The sequence below is a fragment of the Entelurus aequoreus genome, linkage group LG23, assembly GCF_033978785.1.
Source record: "Entelurus aequoreus isolate RoL-2023_Sb linkage group LG23, RoL_Eaeq_v1.1, whole genome shotgun sequence".
NCBI classification, from domain to species: Eukaryota; Metazoa; Chordata; class Actinopteri; order Syngnathiformes; family Syngnathidae; genus Entelurus; species Entelurus aequoreus.
Genome location: NC_084753.1, coordinates 34,932,224 through 34,951,264, shown reverse-complemented (window position 1 = coordinate 34,951,264; position 19,041 = coordinate 34,932,224). Strand labels below are relative to the sequence as shown.

Sequence of the window (19,041 nt, the reverse complement as noted above, 5' to 3'; positions counted from 1 at the left end):
TACCTGTGTTGTCCTCTAGTTTTAATGAACGTGTGTACCAAGAATGTGAATATGTTTACCTGTGTTGTCCTCTAGTTTTAATGAACGTGTGTACCAAGAATGTGAATGTTTATCTGTGTTGTCCTCTAGTTTTAATGAATGTGTGTACCAAGAATGTGAATTTGTTTACCTGTGTTGTCCTCTAGTTTTAATGAACGTGTGTACCAAGAATGTGAATGTTTATCTGTGTTGTCCTCTAGTTTTAATGAATGTGTGTACCAAGAATGTGAATTTGTTTACCTGTGTTGTCCTCTAGTTTTAATGAACGTGTGTATCAAGAATGTGAATATGTTTACCTGTGTTGTCCTCTAGTTTTAATGAATGTGTGTACCAAGAATGTGAATGTTTACCTGTGTTGTCCTCTAGTTTTAATGAATGTGTGTACCAAGAATGTGAATATGTTTACCTGTGTTGTCCTCTAGTTTTAATGAACATGTGTACCAAGAATGTGAATATGTTTACCTGTGTTGTCCTCTAGTTTTAAGTTCAGATTCCAGGCAACATTACATCGCTAACTTTGGCGCCAACCGGCCGCTCTTTGTTGTATGAGACTTGTACAGTGTGAGCGTGTGTGTGTGTGTGTGTGTGTGTGTGTGTGTGTGTGTGTGTGTGTGTGTGTGTGCTTACGTGCGTAGGTAACGAGTGTTATTCTAGTGGGGGCCCTTAGGGAGATTTTAGGGTGTGTTCGTTCACTTTTGTCTAAAAGCGCCAAATTTGGCACAGGTGTAGCTCAGGGCATACTTAAATGATTTGGCTAGGGCGCCCGCACCGGTGACCTTTGGGGTCGCCACAGCGGCTGACCCAATATGGCCACCACCTGAACACGCTTTTGCCTCTACATTTGAACCAAATGAGCTACAAATCCAAACTTGGTGTCTATTTCATGTTTTTTGACAATTAGAAATAGGATGGAAAAATCATCTTTATGATTGGGTGTGTCTGGACACCTAATTGGCATATTTCCAAGATGACGGCTATGTAAAAATTAGGTGTACCTTAACTTTTGATACTTTTGGCAAACTATTTTAGTTTTTTTGAGCATCAGAAACATACTGGAATGATCAGATTTATGATCATTTATTTATTAAAGCACTTTAATTTCCATATTAACAACATAGCCATTATCTACCAAAATGTATTGCACATATATTTCAACACAGATAGAATGTAAAGCTACAGATATATTTCATTGTAACATTAGTTACCCCCCCCACCCCCTTGTAATATAGGTTTCTGTTTCAACAGAAACAGAAACCTAACAGTAGAGAAAGTCAGTGTCCCCCCCCCCCTGTAATATAGGTTTCTGTTTCAACAGAAACAGAAACCTAAAAGTAAAGTCAGTGCCCCCCCCCTGTAATATAGGTTTCTGTTTCAACAGAAACAGAAACCTAAAAGTAAAGTCAGTGTCCCCCCCTGTAATTTAGGTTTCTGTTTCAACAGAAACAGAAACCTAAAAGTAGAGAAAGTCAGTGCCCCCCTCTGTAATATAGGTTTCTGTTTCAACAGAAACAGAAACGTATCTTACAGAGAATGCTCCGACACTGTTATCCACACAGTGTGATAATAGTTTGGTCCCTCGACGGGCTACTGTTGTGTCTCCTGACTTCTCCTGATGTGAAAATCATACAGAAGAGCTTATCTATGTACAGTCATTCTACTGCCTAATCTAACTCTGTGAAAATCATCAACTTTATTTTCATGTGATGCATTTTTCAGTGTAGCTATTATCAAACAATATAGCCTCCACATCATCTGATAGTAATAGTAGCAGCAGCAGCAGCAGCATCAATTGGGACTTATGTTGTCTCTGCCAATTACAGTCTGATGACCCCTTACAAACACCCAAAAGCGAAGGACTTTTGTCGCTAGAAAAGGATCTCAAAGATTTCATTGAAATTGCGAATGCTATACCTTCATGTATAAATGTCCCAATTGATCAATTGAATGATGGTTCAGGTATCGCATCAACACTTGTATTAAATAAGGCCAAATACCACAAACGCTGCAGAAGCTACTGTCCTCGTGTTAAAGGGGCTCGAAAGCATGAGGATCATGCTGTCCCCTCCTTATTAAGTCCTAAAAAGCTTCGATCAAGTCATCCCCAAACCAGTGGTATTCATTGTGTGATATGTGAAGGGGAGGATACGAAAGATCTGCACAAGGTATTAATAATGTTGATTCCAAAATGAAAAGCTGGGCAGAATCTAGTAAAGATGTTAAACTTCTCAGGAGATGAGGTGTGCACGCAGCAGATGTGTACTATCATACCAAATGTTATCTGAACTTGAGATATGCAGCACAAGTTGCACAACATAAAACATCTTCCAGCTTATCAGAAGAAGAAGCATCTACCAGTGAATCCAGGGAAACCTTTGACCCTCTGACTATAGCGCAAATCAGTGTTTTTTCCATAAACTACCAAGATACCTGTGGTGGTGGGGGCGTGACTATGGGCGTGGCCACCATGACATCATCAAGTAATTTGCATAATTTACTACAATGATATGATTTTCTCTAAAAAGGCTCAAAAAATGTATACTTACTAATTAATAATAACAGTTTTGTTTTAAACGTCCATCCATCCATCCATTTTACAATATAATTACAACACTTTATGTACATATTTATATACAGATTTGAACAATAAGTTATTCACTGAAATATATGTATTAATTGTGGTTCTTACAAAAAATATATCTTATAAAAATATAAAAGCTAAAATGTCTCTTAAAGCTTTGCCCCTTTAATTAGTGCATACTAAATAATTTAACTTTAGCTTACTACTACAATCATATTATTTACCAGCAACATAAAGTGAAACAGAGGCAGAGGTGTCCTGCCACAGTCAGTAACAAATAAACAGAAAACAGTGGTGGTGGTAGATAGACACAAAGCTTCATCAAACATCTGATCCACTGAACAAAGAGCTCCAAAAATCTTGATCCTACACTTCTCTTTTGTAAAGTAAATCTGAACAGCCGATATGGGCATCTACATCAACTATATGATTTGCCTGAGAAGCTGGACAGGACACACACATTTTTTTTTTTTTTTTTTTTTGTGGCGGCCTTAATTATTTAGTGGAGGGCCGCGACAAATAAATGAATGTGTGGGAAACACTGGCAAATTGTTGCCCTAGTTGAGGATTCAGATTGCTCCTTCACAATTTCAAATTTAAGGCAACTCTATAGAACGCTTATGAATGAACATGGGCATGTCTGTTGTTATAATGAACCTCACACATCTCCTCTCTTTTCTGCCTGACTGGAGTGAACACCAGAAAGGGAGGGAGACGTACATTGCAAGCAAGCAAAAAGTGTCAGACAGTGTAGCTAGAGGCCATGATTCCAACCAGATTGATCAAGATGAGGCACTTTTGTTGACAAGGGCTGCCTTGGTTTTACACAAGTGTTGTTTGCAACCAGGACACAATTTTGATGGCACCTTACCTTCCAATTGTCTTACGGTATCTGTTCCTGAACCTTTAGTATTCAATGACATTGTCCTTCAAGGACCAGGACTCCTCAAAGCCATGCACCAACAATGAGGGTCTAGCACACTAACCTGGATGCGCACTCTTGGTGCAGCTTTTGTCAAGTAATTGGGGAACAAAAACAACAACAACCCCACCCCCCCAAAACAAGATAAAAATAAATAAATAAAATACATTAAAATAAAAAAGGGAGAGAAGAAGACGGCCTCCACATGTCCTCCCCCGCAAGTAGCCAAAGAGTAGTTGCTCTTTAAGCGAAACCAATGTCTTCAAAATGTCACAACCCCAGCCCCCCGACATTTCATATAAACATTAGAAAGGAATCATGCATTATGCAGCAGGTTTTACTCATAACAATGCCCAAGTTACGTCCAATGTCTTCAGGATAGCAAAACGCCACTTGGAAATATGCAAATTAGGGGCCTAGACACACCCAAAAATAAAAATGAGCATTCCAACACATTTGTAATTGTCAAAACACATGAAATAGACACCAAGTTTACATTTGTAGCTCATCTGTTTCAAATGTTAGAGACAAAAGCTTTTACAAGTGGCGGCCACATTTGATTGGCCGCTGTGGCGACCCCAAAGGTCAACAGCGCGGGCGCCCTAGCTAAATCATTTAAGTATGCCCTGAGCTACACCTGTGCCAAATTTGGCGCTTTTAGACAAAAGTGAACGGAAATATCCCTAAGGGCCTCCACTAGTTGGTCTTTCACATAAAATCCCACTAAAATATATTTATGTTTATGGTCGCAACAAGATAAATAGTGTATTTATCATGTTTTTTTGAGTGTATAAATATGTTGTCAAGCCAATGTAAACTGCATGTAACAGTATGCGTTCCAAATGGCTAATGTTCACTCCAATTAGAGCAAAATGTCCAAACTGTGATGGATAAGGAACATTCCCATACGGTTGTTGTCAGGAAAATTAAGGTAGTGACCAGTTTTACGTTAAATTGATGACTTGTCAGTTCAACGAAGCCCAACCTTACTTTTTTGCTAAAAAAAAACAATGTAGTTATGTGCTCTCTTGTTGTTTTGTTTTGTTATTATACTATATATGTGGGTTTTTACTTTGAAGTGGCTCCATTATCAACTGCCATTTGCTACCTGTGTCCAAATAAACAGTGTTATTTAGGGGTTTCCACACCGGCGTACAATATACAGATGTCATCAGCAGTCTGATACCTGCCAATTTGTCTCCACCTGGTGCCTAACAAATGTAATTCAAATCAGTGGCCACTAATTGTACATCAATGCACAGCAATTACTTATATGACCCAATCCAAACAACCTTCCCTAGTCATGGTGCCGAAAAAAAATTCAACCAGCACACAAACAAACATGGTCACACATAACACATCTTGCTCATTAAACTTTGTGGACATTATATAAAAAAAATGTCCAATCAGGATAAAAAATAAATAAAAGATACACCCCATTTAAATCCATTACAAGGGATAATGCGAAAAATGCAAAACACTTTCAGGATTCAGGATGCTTTATTATAGTCCATTCTTTAACATGTACAAGACACATAAGAACTGAAATTACATTTTCGGCACAGTCCCACTAAGACAGGGGTCGGCAACCCGCGGCTCCGGAGCCGCATGCGGCTCTTTGACCACTCTGATGCGGCTCAGCTACATACTTGCCGACCCCCCGATTTTCCCAGGAGACTTATGGATCTCAGTGTCTCTCATAAATAACTCCCAGGGAAAAAATAATCCTATTTAGACTATAAATACTAGATAAAGGGCGTGCCCTAATTGCACTGCAGTAATTGTCCTCTATAGCATTTACATACAGCGTGCCAGTCCAGCCGCATGTTGCATGTTGTTATCAATCGCACACACAGGAGACAGCAAAGCATACTTACTCATCAGCCACACAGCTTACACTGACGGTAGCCGTATCAAACAACTTTAACATTGTTACGTTACAAATATGCGCCACACTGTGAACCCACACCAAAAAAGAATGAAAAACACATTTCTGGAGAACATCTGCACTGTAACACAACATAAACACAACACAACCATTACCCAGAATCCCATGCAGTCCTAACTCTTCCGGTCTAGATTATACACCCCGCTACCACAACCCCCCCACACATCAACCCCCCCCCCTCTCCTTGCGTTGGTTGAGCGGAAGAGTTAGTGCTGCATGGGATTCTGGGTATTGGTACCGTCAGTGTAAGATGTGTATTGGTACCGTCAGTGTCAGATGTGTATTGGTACCGTCAGTGTAAGATGTGTGGTTGCTGAACTAGTACGGAAGAGTTAGTGCTGCATGGGATTCTGGGTATTGGCACCGTCAGTGTAAGATGTGTGGTTGCTGAGGTAGTACGCCTTGCTGTCACTTACGTGTGGTCAAGCAGGTACACTGTTAGGGCAGACTGCAGAGGGCGGTGTCATCACGCTCTGATATTCGGGAGTCTCCCGGGGAAAATTGAGAGGATTGGCAAGTATGACGCTATCAAGCGCCATTCATTCAAAACTCGCGGGCTGCACTAACATCAAATGTCCACATTAAAGTGCGTGCCGGTGCGTGTGTCGGAGACCCCTGGTTAATATAGCACAAAGCATTTAAGCTCTGTATGCAGTGTTTTTCATTTTAAATTGTAATTTTTTTTTGTGGCTCCCATCACTTTCTTTAATTTGTGAAACTTGCCAAAATGGCTCTTTGAGTGGTAAAGGTTGCCGACCCCTGCACTAAGAGCAGACATGCGTTACAGGGAGACAAGACAGGACCGCCAACGGATCAGCCACTTACGGCGCTCCTTAAAAAAGGTGGGAAAAAGGTGTTATTGGGAAAGAGGGGAAGAGTAAAAAACATCAGTTAAAGGCTGGATCCTCAGGAGGGGTCCAGACTGAGTCCAACGGAAAAAAATAGTTTGCCATAGCACACATAAACATGTTACATATAATCACAACAACTCGCAACGAGGGGGGGGGGGGGGGTGGAATTGGGGCCCTGGAGGCCGGCCTGCAGCTATAAAGCGCTACTCAGCCGTCCATCACTCCGAAGGGGAATCAAGCGGTGGTGAAGGCGTGGGGTGGGGGTGGAGAGTGTGTTTGTGTATATACCCATTGTCTTTGGGTGTAGTGGTGTTGTGTCCATAGGCCCGTGGCCGTTCTGCATGCAATGCAAGCAAAGTTCGACTTCCAGGTGTCGTTGAGGAGGAAGGGAGGTCAAAAGCGTCCATCTTTGAGAGTCCTCGGGGGATGTTTACAGAACAGCCTGCTCTTGTTGTTGCATCAAGGCCATTCGAGGGAGTCAAATCGTAGATTAGGATTTTTGTTCTTCCGCGAGCAGACATTACAATGGCTTGTCTGTTCTATTCGTCCATGTTGGCTCTCATATCCCATTTTTCCTTTCCAGCAAAGCTTCTCCATGATGTGATCCATCTTGCGATTCAGTTCAGAAATCGCCCCAGTCTGTGATCCCACAGCTCGAACCAAATCTTCCATTGTGACGAACAGCCTTTGGGCTCCTTGAGTGGCTGCCATCGTCTTACGAATTTGACGATACACCAGAGCAATGCCCCGCCCATTATATTTTTATAATAATATGTAATCATATAGGGCAGCACGGTGGGACAGGTGTTAGTGCGTATGCCTCACAATACAAAGGACTTGGGTTCGATCCTGGGCTCGGAATCTAAATAAATTGCCAGAAGTAGCCAATTTGCTCAATTTACCTTTAACTCTGTTATTATTAATAATTAATGATTTATCTTTGTGGAAACACTGATCATCTTAAAGATTTCTCACAATAAATATATATAGAAACAGATAAATATCAATATGCAACACTTTATTTTTATATTTTCTCTAAGTGCACATTTTTCAAATTGAACATTTTCAAATGATCACTTCTAAGACAGTCTTGTGAAATCACAATATCCCATTTTAACTAGCTAGCCACTAACATTTTTTAACAAATCATGAATTACTTTGTACCATGTTTGTACAAATAATAACTCATGTAAAATACAAAAGTAAACTCTCAAATTTTTAAATCATGTCACACTTTGAACTGGACACCAAATCTGTTATCTGTTTCTTTGTCAGTTAGTGGGAAGCCTGGCATTGCACACTGTTAACTAGTGTGTTGTACTCTGGTGTGTAACTTGACACTGCAACTCTGAGTGAGTCTTGCAGATGTGCATCAGTGAGGCGTGTTCTGTGTTTGTTCTTGATGAAGTTCATGTCAGAAAAGGCTGATTCACAAAGATAAGATTTTTCCTCATTGTTTGCGGAACCTTCTTAATCTTTTGGACATATTTTCACAGCAATCTGACCTTAAGCTTAATTATGATAAATGTAAAATGTTAAGGATCGGAAATCTAAAGGGAACGTCCTTTCGAATGGAATGCAAAGTGCCTGTTTTGTGGACAGATGGACCAGTTAACATACTTGGTGTTGTTGTCCCAGAAAATCTGGAAGATCTAGGCTCAGTAAATTATGATAATCGACTAAGAAAGCTGGACAAAAGTATGCAATTATGGAAAGGGAAATCCCTAACCTTGTATGGTAAAATGTCTATTGCCAACTCGTTAATTATTCCTCAATTTATTTATTAGTTTTTGTCATTACCAGCTCCATCACAAAACTTTTTTAAGATTTATGAGCAGAGGGTCTTCGATTTTGTCTGGAACGGCAAACCAGAAAAGATTAAAAGAAAGGTTTTGTACAAAGAGTATGAATATGGGGGCCTGAAACTTCTCAACCTTGAAGCTATGTGTCTGTCTTTAAAAGCATCAATTGTTCCAAAGATGTATTTAAACATTGAGTGGTACACAAATGTCCTGTTGGACAAAAAACATGTACTGTATCAAAAGAAATGGTATCCTTTTTTAAAGTGATCCCCTCCCAGAGAGTCTGCTGGGAAACAATCCACTCATAGTGGTGTTTTCAATTTTATGTGCCAGAAAAAAGAGACGATATTTTGCAGCAGTTAATATGGATGAACTCTAATATTGTAATAGATGGAAAGCCTTTCTTTTGGAAAAAGATGTTTGAAAGAGGAATCATTTTTGTCAATGATATTATCAATGAGAATGGTAAAATTATGAAGTATGATGAATTTAAAGCTATGTATGGTGATGCTTGCTCAAGCTTTTCATTTTATCAACTAACTGGAGTAATTGGGAAAAGATGGAAACAAATAATTAATTATGGAACTACTAAATTATTAGTTTGTAAACCTCTAATAAGAAATTCTAGTTGGCAAAAAGGAACTAAAATAAATAGAAAAATATATAATTTTTATTTAATAAAGAAATCTTTGAAGGCCTCATACAACACAAATGGAAAATGGGAGGACTTTTTTGACTGCCCGTTGCCATAGGATGCCATATTCAAACTAATCTATAAAACCACTATCGATGTGCAAAATCGTTATTTTCAAATTAAAATTATTTATAACTTCTTACCCACAGGGAAAATGTTAAAATTATGGAATATGACAGAGTCAGATGATTGCCGATTTTGTTGTCAGGAGCCTGAATCCACCCTGCATTTGTTTTGGTATTGTCATATTGTGTCTTTGTTTTGGGTGGAAGTTGAAAAAATGTGTTTAAGGATTGGTTTGTTTATGAAGCTTAATGTGGTTTCTGTTATTTTAGGAGAGTTCATTGACAATCATGATTTAGTCAATTTAATTATAGTACTCGGTAAAATGTTTATTTTTAAGGCCAAAAACAGATATTCACTCAGTATTACTTTCTTTAAAACATTTATTCAGTATTTTCTAATTTTAGAAAGTTACATGGTTCAAAACGATAATGATGCCAAAAAACATTAAAAAAAAGATGAGAAGTCCTCAAAGGCTTATTTTGAAAGTATAATTATGTTTATAGATTATATGATATCTGTTGTTGTGTTCCCTAATTTGAGTGACCTGGACATAATCTGGACTGTACATAAATGCTTATTTTGAAAATGTAATTTTGTTTATAAATTATATGCAATCTGTTGTGTTCCCTAATTTGTTTCTGTGTACATGAATGAAGGTGTGTGTTGCTGAGTCCGACTTGGACATTATCTGGACTGGGCCTGGTTTAAAAAACCCTTTAAGCAAATCTAATTTCATTGACAACCTGGTCTGTTGAACATAAGGCCCTTTTTTAAAAAATTAAATAAAATAAGATAAATAAATAAAAAACATTTCTTGGAAAAAAAAGAAAGTAAAACAATATAAAAATAATTACATAAAAAATAGTAATTAATGAAAATGTTAGTGGACCAGCAGCCTATACAATCATGTGTGCTTCAGGGACTGTGTCCCTTGCAGATGTGTTGTCTATGTTGTGGGAACCAGAATATTGGTAGCAGAAAGAAATAAGCCCTTTTGTGTGAGTGGGTGTGGATGAGTGTGCATGGGGGAGGTTGTTTGGGTTGATGCACTGATTGAAAGTGTATCTTGTGTTTTTTCTATGTAGATTTAATTTTTTTTTTAAATAAATAATTTTTTTTTTTTTTTTTTTTTTTTTTTTTTTTACAACAGGCCCGCGGGCGACTCATCTGGTCCTTACGGGCGACCTGGTGCCCGCGGGCACCGCGTTGGTGACCCCTGCTGTAAAGACACTGTAACTTGTAATTAATGATTAAAAACAAGACATCCAAGGGAGTGGGGTTGTCCTGATTCCAAAATGTATTTTGATACTTTTCGATACTTTTCAAAATAAAGGGGACTACACAAAATTAATTCTGGGCTTTATTCTAATAGAAAATTATAAAATGCATTAAACATATGTTTCTTATTGCAACCAAAGAACAATTTTGGCATGATATTTTGACGTGTTTTATCTACACTTCTGTTAAAATGCAATAATCACTTATTCTTCTGTTGTTTGATACTTTACATAAATTTTGGCTGATACCACGAATTTTGGATCCAGTATCAAGTAGAGACGTGGTCATACATTGGTCATCATTAAAATTCTCCTGTGTCCAGGGACGTATTTCCTAAGTTAATAAACAATTAAAAAATGACAATATTTTCTGATGATAACAAATATTGATGTACAGCTCTTGTACTTGGTATCGTTCCAAATCAATGTCTGTGTAGATCTATAGGGGGTAGCCGGGGGGTGTATATTTTAGCGTCTCAGAAGAGTTAGTGCTGCAAGGGGTTCTGGGTATTTGTTCGGTTGTGTTTATGTTGTGTTACGGTGCGGATGTTCTCCCGAAATGTGTTTGTCATTCTTGTTTGGTGTGGGTTCACTGTGTGGTGCATATTTGTAACAGTGTTAAAGTTGTTTATACGGCTACCCTCTGTGTGACCTGTATGGCTGTTGACCAAGTATGATTTGCATTCACTTGTGTGTGTGAAAAGCCGTAGATATTATGTGAGTGGGCCGGCACACAAAGGCAGTTCCTTTAGGGTTTATTGGCGCTCTGTACTTCTCCCTACGTCCGTGTACACAGCGGCGTTTTAAAAAATCATGAATTTTACTTTTTGAAACCGATACCGATAATTTCCGATATTGCATTTTAAAGCATTTTTTGGCCGATAAGATCGGCAATCCGATATTATCGAACATCCCTATTTATTAGCACCGGTACACCGTACAATCCCAGAAGGGAGTAATTCACTTTCATAAAAATACCTTAACAAATACTGCTTGCTCTCATTTATTTGCTTTGATAAAATAGATACAACATTTGGAGGTTTTTTTAAACTTTCTACAGTACTTGTTTGCAGAGGTGAGTGGAGTACGCAAAAATTGTACTCAAGTCAGAGTACCGTTACCTTACAGCAGTGGTTCTTAGCCTGGATTCGATCGAACCCTAGGGCTCAGGGGTTCGGCGGAGGTCAAGACACACACGACTCATCGTGTAAATAAAAACTTCTCCCTATCGGCGTATTACGGATACGGCAACAGCAGAAGTCAGACTGATTTGCTAGTGTGTAATTTGTTGTGGGTTTATGCACTGTGTTGGTTTTGTTGTTTGAACAAGGTGATGTTCATGCACGGTTCATTTTGTGCACCAGTAAAAAAAACATGGTAACACTTTAGTATAGGGAACATATTCACCATTAATTAGTTGCTTATTAACATGCAAATTAGTAACATATTGGCTCTTAACTAGTCATTATTAAGTACTTATTAATGCATGCGGGCGGTATAGCTCGGTTGGTAGAGCAGCCGTGCCAGCAACTTGAGGGTTGCAGGTTCGATCCCCGCTTACGCCATCCTAGTCACTGCCGTTGTGTCCTTGGGCAAGACACTTTACCCACCTGCTCTCAGTGCCACCCACACTGGTTTAAATGTAACTTAGATATTGGGTTTCTCAATGTAAAGCGCTTTGAGTCACTTCAGAAAAAGCGCTATATAAATGTAATTCACTTCACTTCACTTCACATTATTCGGCATGGCCTTATTATAACCCTAATTATAACCTCTAACCCTGGCCCTAACCCTCCAACCCTAACCCTAACCAAATAACTCTAAATTAAGTCTTTGTTACTTAGAATATGTTCCCCATACTAAAGTGTTACCAAAAACATATAACTTTGTCTTGAATTTGAAAAAATAAAAACATTTTATTTTCCACTAAAGAAGGGTTCGGTGAATGCGCATATGAAACTGGTGGGGTTCGGTACCTCCAACAAGGTTAAGAACCACTGCCTTAGAGTAATATGACTCAAGTAAAAGTAAAAAAAACTAACTCCTATCTGGTCATTCTTGCAGGATCAACAGTGGTTGGCAGGAAGTTGGACACTGCTTCAAGAGCACAGTTCTCCAGCTGGAGGTCACACACCTTCCTACAAACCATCTTCATGTTTGATATGAAGAGGGTGATGTCAGGAAGACCCAACGACCTGTCAGCCTGTTATTCGGACATGTTCATGTTGGTGCGGACATAATAGTCACCTTGTAGCAACACTCCCATCAGCTGTTGAATGACGACATGTTGCACTTTGTCACCTGCGTAACGATATCACTCATGTTATACAGCAGGTAGTCGACTTGGCTCTTTTCGACTGGGAGGTGGATGAACTCAAGCAGTTGCTTTGAGTAAAAGTTTGAAGCTTCTGGAAGGAGCTGGTGTCTTCAGTGGAAAAATGGCTTGCCATGAAGCTCTCCAATGTCCTTCCTGTTTGGAGGTCTTCAAAGACCCTGTCATGCTGCCTTGCAGCCACAGCTTCTGTCGCTCCTGTGTGGAGCGATGGTGGGAGGGGAAAAAGGACCGTTCTTGTCCACTCTGTAGGACGGAGTGCAGATCCATGGATTTACCTCCGAACTTGGCCTTGAGGAACGTGTGTGAAGCTTTTGCAGCGTCTTCCGTGGACACTGAGGAAGAGTGCAAGTTGCACAAGGAGAAACTGCAACTGTTCTGTTTGAACCATCAGCAGCCTGTGTGCCTTGTTTGCAAACATGCAAATATCCACACAAATCACAGATTCTCTCCTATCGAGGAAGCTGCAAAGGAACACAGAGAAGATCTACAGAAAGTCCTGCAAATCATGACAAAAAGACTGAAAATGTTTACCGAAGTTAAAGAAGACATCAGTCAACAAGCAGAACACATCCAGGTCCAGAAGCAGCAGGCTGAAAGCAAGATTAAGGAGACTTTTAAGGAGCTTCACAACTTTCTGGAGGAGGAGGAAGAGGCTAGATTGTCTCTTGTGAGAGAAGAAGAGCAAAGCAAGAGTCAGACAATGAAAGAGAAGATTGAGGGTCTCAGCAGCGACATTAAAGCTCTCCAAGGTGTGCTTGACAGCACAGAGAAGCTGCTAACAGCTGGCAATGTTTCCTTCTTGAAGAACTACAAGGAAATGAGGGCCAGAGCCCAGAAGATGCCCGAAGAGCCCAAGCTGGTCCCAGGACCTGTGCTGGACATGGACAAGCATCTGGACAACCTCCCACTCACCATGTGGGAAAAAATTAAGACGTTAGTGTCCCAAAGTGCTGTGATTCTAAACCCAAACACCAGCAATCCAGAACTCAGACAGAAGCTAAGCAGAGAAGAGCAGCATCCGAAGAATCCAGTGAGTGTTCAAGACTTGCATGTGTTAAATGTAACTGCTGTGCACTCAGAAGCACACACCTGGAATGTTGATGTAGGCGACAACGACAACTGGGAACTGGGGTTAATGTTTGAGTCTTTTAGAGCTGGCATTCGATTTCAAGACGGGAAATACAAAAGGATTTACCCGGGTCGTGTACACTTGCCTTTGTCAATCAAAGAGAAACAGCAGAGATTCAGAGTTCGTCTCGACATTAGCAAGGGAAAGGTTTCATTTCATGACTTTTGTACAGACACTATTTTAGACACATTTGATGTACCCATTTCTTTTAGTTTTTGGGAGTATTTCTCCAGGACAATGACAATAACACTGTACACTTACATTTCCAACGATGTCAATATCTGCGACTGAAGATTGTCCGTGATGGATTTGGAGACATGTTGCTCTTACAGAAATATTTTACATGGAGCTACACTATGTTCAAAATTCTTGTGTTCAGACAAATCATGTTGTGTAAGAAAGGTGTCTTGCCTGCTGACAGTTTAGGCCGACACTTCAGCCTTCGTTAGACACGTCACACCCGGAAGCTACGACAGCTCTGACGGAGGCTGAAGTTATAACATAAAATAATTAGTCAAACACGTCACGTTAGACACGTCACACTTTTACATTTTAACTGAAACCATTCTTACTTACTAAACCATCCCATGTGTGATGTCTGTAGGAGTGTTTTCATCCATATTTTGTACGCGCTATCTTAAAGTAACGAAGCTAGCGTCGTTAGCATCAGCTTGTATGCTAACACGTTTACGAGTGTATGTGAATTATTGTGAATTATTTTTATATAGCGCTTTTTCATAGTGAAACCCAATATCTAAGTTACATTTAAACCAGTGTGGGTGGCACTGGGAGCAGGTGGGTAAAGTGTCTTGCCCAAGGACACTACGGCAGTGACTAGGATGGCGGGAATCGAACCTGGAACCCTCAAGTTGTTTAGTAATTCAAATAAAACCAGTATTATCAGACAGGTCTTTGATTCCAGTGATATAGGTATGATTTTCCTGTGATAAATATTGAGGAAGTTATGATTTTATTTTTAGGGATGTCCGATAATGACTTTTTTTCCCCGATATTTGATATTCCGATATTGTCCAACTCTTAATTACCGATACCGATATCAACCGATACCGATATATACAGTCGTGGAATTAACACATTATTATGCCTAATTTGGACAACCATGTATGGTGAAGATAAGGTCCTATAAGATAAATACATTTAAAACCTTTTCTTCAATAAAAAATAAAGTAAAACAATACAAAAACTGTTACGTAGAAACTAGTAATGAATGAAAATGAGTACAAATAACTGTTAAAGGTAAGTAATATTAGTTGACCAGCAGCACGCACAATCATGTGTGCTTACGGACTGTATCCCTTGCAGACTGTATTGATATATATTGATATATAATGTAGGAACCAGAATATTAATAACAGAAAGAAACAACCCTTTTGTGTGAACGAGTGTAAATGGGGGAGGGAGGTTTTTTGGGTTGGTGCACTAATTGTAAGTGTATCTTGTGTTTTTTATGTTGATTTAATAAAAAAATAAACGATACCGATAATAAAAAAAACAATACCGATAATTTCCGATATTGCATTTTAAAGCATTTTTTGGCCGATAAGATCTGCAATCCGATATTATCGGACATCCCTATTTATTAGTACCGGTATACCGTACAATCCCAGAAGGGAGTAATTCACTTTCATAAAATACCTTAACAAATACTGCTTGCTCTCATTTGCTTTGATAAAATAGATGCAACATTTGGAGTCTTTTAAACTTTCTACAGTACTTGTTTGCAGAGGTGGGTGGAGTACGCAAAAATTGTACTCAAGTCAGACTACCGTTACCTTAGAGCAGTGGTTCTTAACCTGGGTTCGATTGAACCCTAGGGCTCAGGGGTTCAGCGGAGGTCAAGACACACCCGACTCATCGTGTAAATAAAAACTTCTCCCTATCTGCGTATTACGGACACGGCAACAGCAGAAGTCAGACTGATATGCTAGTGTGTAATTTGTTGTGGGTTTATGCACTGTGTTGGTTTTGTTGTTTGAACAAGGTGATGTTCATGCACGGTTCATTTTGTGCACCAGTAAAAAAAACATGGTAACACTTTAGTATAGGGAACATATTCCCCATTAATTAGTTGCTTATTAACTTGCAAATTAGTAACATATTGGCTCTTAAATAGTCATTATTAAGTACTTATTAATGCATTATTCGGCATGGCCTTATTATAACCCTAATCCTCCAACCCTAACCCTAACCAAATAACTCTAAATTAAGTCTTTGTTACTTAGAATATGAACCCCATACTAAACTGTTACCAAAAACATATAACTTTGTCTTGAATTTGAAAAAATAAAAACATTTAATTTTTCCCTAAAGAAGGGTTCGGTGAATGCGCATATGAAACTGGTGGGGTTCGGTACCTCCAACAAGGTTAAGAACCACTGCCTTAGAGTAATATGACTCAAGTAAAAGTAAAAAAAAACTAACTACCATCTGGTCATTCTTGCGGGATCAACAGTGGTTGGCAGGAAGTTGGACACTGCTTCAAGAGCACAGTTCTCCAGCTGGAGGTCACACACCTTCCTACAAACCATCTTCATGTTTGATATGAAGAGGGTGATGTCAGGAAGACCCAACGAGCTGTCAGCCTGTTATTCGGACATGTTCATGTTGGTGCGGACCTTGTAGCAACACTCCCTTCAACATGTTGCACGTTGTCACCTGCGTAACAAAATGAATTGAATTGAAGTATTTATTTCAAACATGCACAATACAACAACACACATTTTTTTTTACATTTTGGCAGAGACATTTATGCAAGGCTTGAAAAGGGGTTGGATGAAGCAGATGCTTATAATATCCCAACCCCTCTCACTCATTCCACATTTCACATAAACAATATAATACAAGAACAATAGTATACAAACAAAAACAAGAAAAGCTCCTGTACACTAACAATACAATAGTACCACTGTTACTATGAGACAAGACAAGACGAGACAAAACACACACACACACACATACACACACACACACACACACACACACACAGGCCCAAACACTCTCTGACCATACACCTCTCTCCCATCGCTCTGTGCTGAGGGCATCACTCTCTTTCCTCCTCGTACTTCTTCAGTACTTCTTTTTTAAAGGCCTACTGAAAGCCACTACTACCGACCACGCAGTCTGATAGTTTATATATCAATGATGAAATCTTAACATTGCAACACATGCCAATACGACCGGGTTAGATTAGTAAAGTGCAATTTTAAATTTCCTGCGAAATATCCCGCTGAAAACGTCTCGGTATGATGACGTCTGCGCGTGACGTCACGGATTGTGCGGACATATTGGGACACCATTGTGGCCAGCTATTAAGTCGTCTGTTTTCATCGCAAAATTCCACAGTATTCTGGACATCTGTGTTGGTGAATCTTTTGCAATTTGTTTAATGAACAGAGGTGTGGACTCGAGTCACATGACTTGGACTCGAGTCAGACTCGAGTCATGAATTTGATGACTTTAGACTCGACTTGACAAAATGTAAAGAGACTTGCAACTCGACTTAGACTTTAACATCAATGACTTGTGACTTCACTTGGACTTGAGCCTTTTGACTTGACATGACTTGCTACTTTCCCCAAAACCCAAACCTTAAAAAGTTATTTGGGAGCGCTCCGTATCTTTCATTTTATACGTCTGTGTCTATAAGCGTGTGTGCTGCGTGTCAGCGTGTGTGCTGTCAGTACAACAGCCAATCAAATTAGATCTACGTTGTTTTCATCCCACAGCTCTCATCCAATCCAATTGCAGGACAACCACCGAACAAGAGTTGTCAAACAATGCGGCAGTGAGAAACAATTATGCCAAAGTTGGTTTCGTTCGGGTATAAAAACTACGACTTGGTCAACAAAAAACGAATTGCCGTATGCAAATCACGCAGTTCGAATATTACAGACGGAGACGCAACAACTTCCAACTTCGTTCGACATTTGAAGTTGCACAAAGAAGGGTAAGTTTTGAATGTAAGATAACGTTTATTGGCTAAGTAACATGACTTTTATTTGCTGTGTAGTTAAATCAGTGAGGCTGTAAACTCACTGCTAACGTTATAACCATAGACATCTTATAAGGGTACGCAGCACTGAGCGCTACTGCCTACTGGCGCAGACGAGACGCGGAGCCGCCATCTTGGAGTGGTGATCCGCTCCACTCAGTGCAATTCATTTGGCAGGAGCAATGAACTGTCAGCAAATTTAATTAATCTTACCTCACTGAATACCACTCATTTTCACGCGTTTTTTTTGTCATACGTGTAGCTATGATAACGGACACATGTTTTGGCGTTTTTATTATTCATAGTTTGCTTAACAGTAATATAATATTCTTATACGCTATAAATGACCAGACGTCCGAGATCAAAACTGGGAATATAATCCCAGAGAAGGGGGAAAAAAACGGTCAGCTATTTTTAAGTTGAAGGAACAATATGATTAGATTATATATACATGCGTATATCCTACATAAACAATGTATGAATACATTAGATATCTATATATTTTAGGGACCTATAGACTGTAACTCTGTTGCTGCAGCAGCAGAGAGTTTATTCTGTCTTGACACTTTGTATTGATATTTTGTATTACATTCTTCCCTTAAATGATCATGTTTACAGTGATTGTTTTATATCTATTTTTTATGTATGTCGCTTTGGATAAAAGCGTCTGCCAAATACTTAAACATATATAAACACCTGAAAGTCTTTATATCAGCTAAAACCACCAATCTGTTTCACTGGATTCAGAATAAAACCAAATGCTGTCTTACCCAACAACGTTAGTATTTGAATATTGTTACTTGAAGACTTATTCCTGGTTACAATTATACTGTTAAGAAAGTATTGTCTTATACTTTGCCTAAAATGAGAATGCATCATAATCAGTGGCGGCTGGTGAATTTTGTTTTAGGTGGGGCTGAAAGTTTGTAAACCAAACCCCTGTAGGGGCGTCATCCTCCCCCAGAAGATTTATTTGTGATTCTCACATACAAATATTGAAGATCTTTGCTCCTTCTCAACTTTGTGGTAATGTTATTTTCATAAAATACAACCAATAGTATGTTAATGTTTGTTTTTGCAAATGTGTTTATTCTGTAAAGGAATGAGTTAAATGTTTAAAATTGTTTAAACTATTAAAATGACTGGTTAATAGTGCTATTATGAATTGCAATGTCAGCACCATTTTTTTTCCTGCAATTTCGAATGCACTTGTTTTAATAAATAAATACAGCGTTTTAAAAGCATACACAATCTGTGTAAAAATATTAGTCTGTGGTTAAAAGGACTTGAAAGGACTCGAAACTCAAAATGCAGGACTTGGGACTTGACTTGAGACTTTCTAGTCTTGACTTTGGACTTGACTCGGGACTTGCCTGTCTTGACTCGGG

The 19,041-nt window shown here is 39.1% G+C and overlaps 1 protein-coding gene across 2 annotated transcripts in view; it reads left to right on the top strand.

The window, feature by feature from the left end:
• The window catches only part of LOC133641020 (tripartite motif-containing protein 12A-like), a 28,315-nt gene extending 13,877 nt beyond the window's left edge, over positions 1–14,438 (top strand). For both annotated transcript variants that reach the window (XM_062034804.1, XM_062034803.1), the window contains exon 2: positions 12,242–14,438. In XM_062034804.1, coding sequence (XP_061890788.1) covers positions 12,616–13,932 — 1,317 coding nt within the window. In that variant the 5' untranslated portion in view covers positions 12,242–12,615 and the 3' untranslated portion in view covers positions 13,933–14,438. The remainder of the gene's footprint in view (positions 1–12,241) is intronic.
• Positions 14,439–19,041: the final 4,603 nt, after the last annotated feature.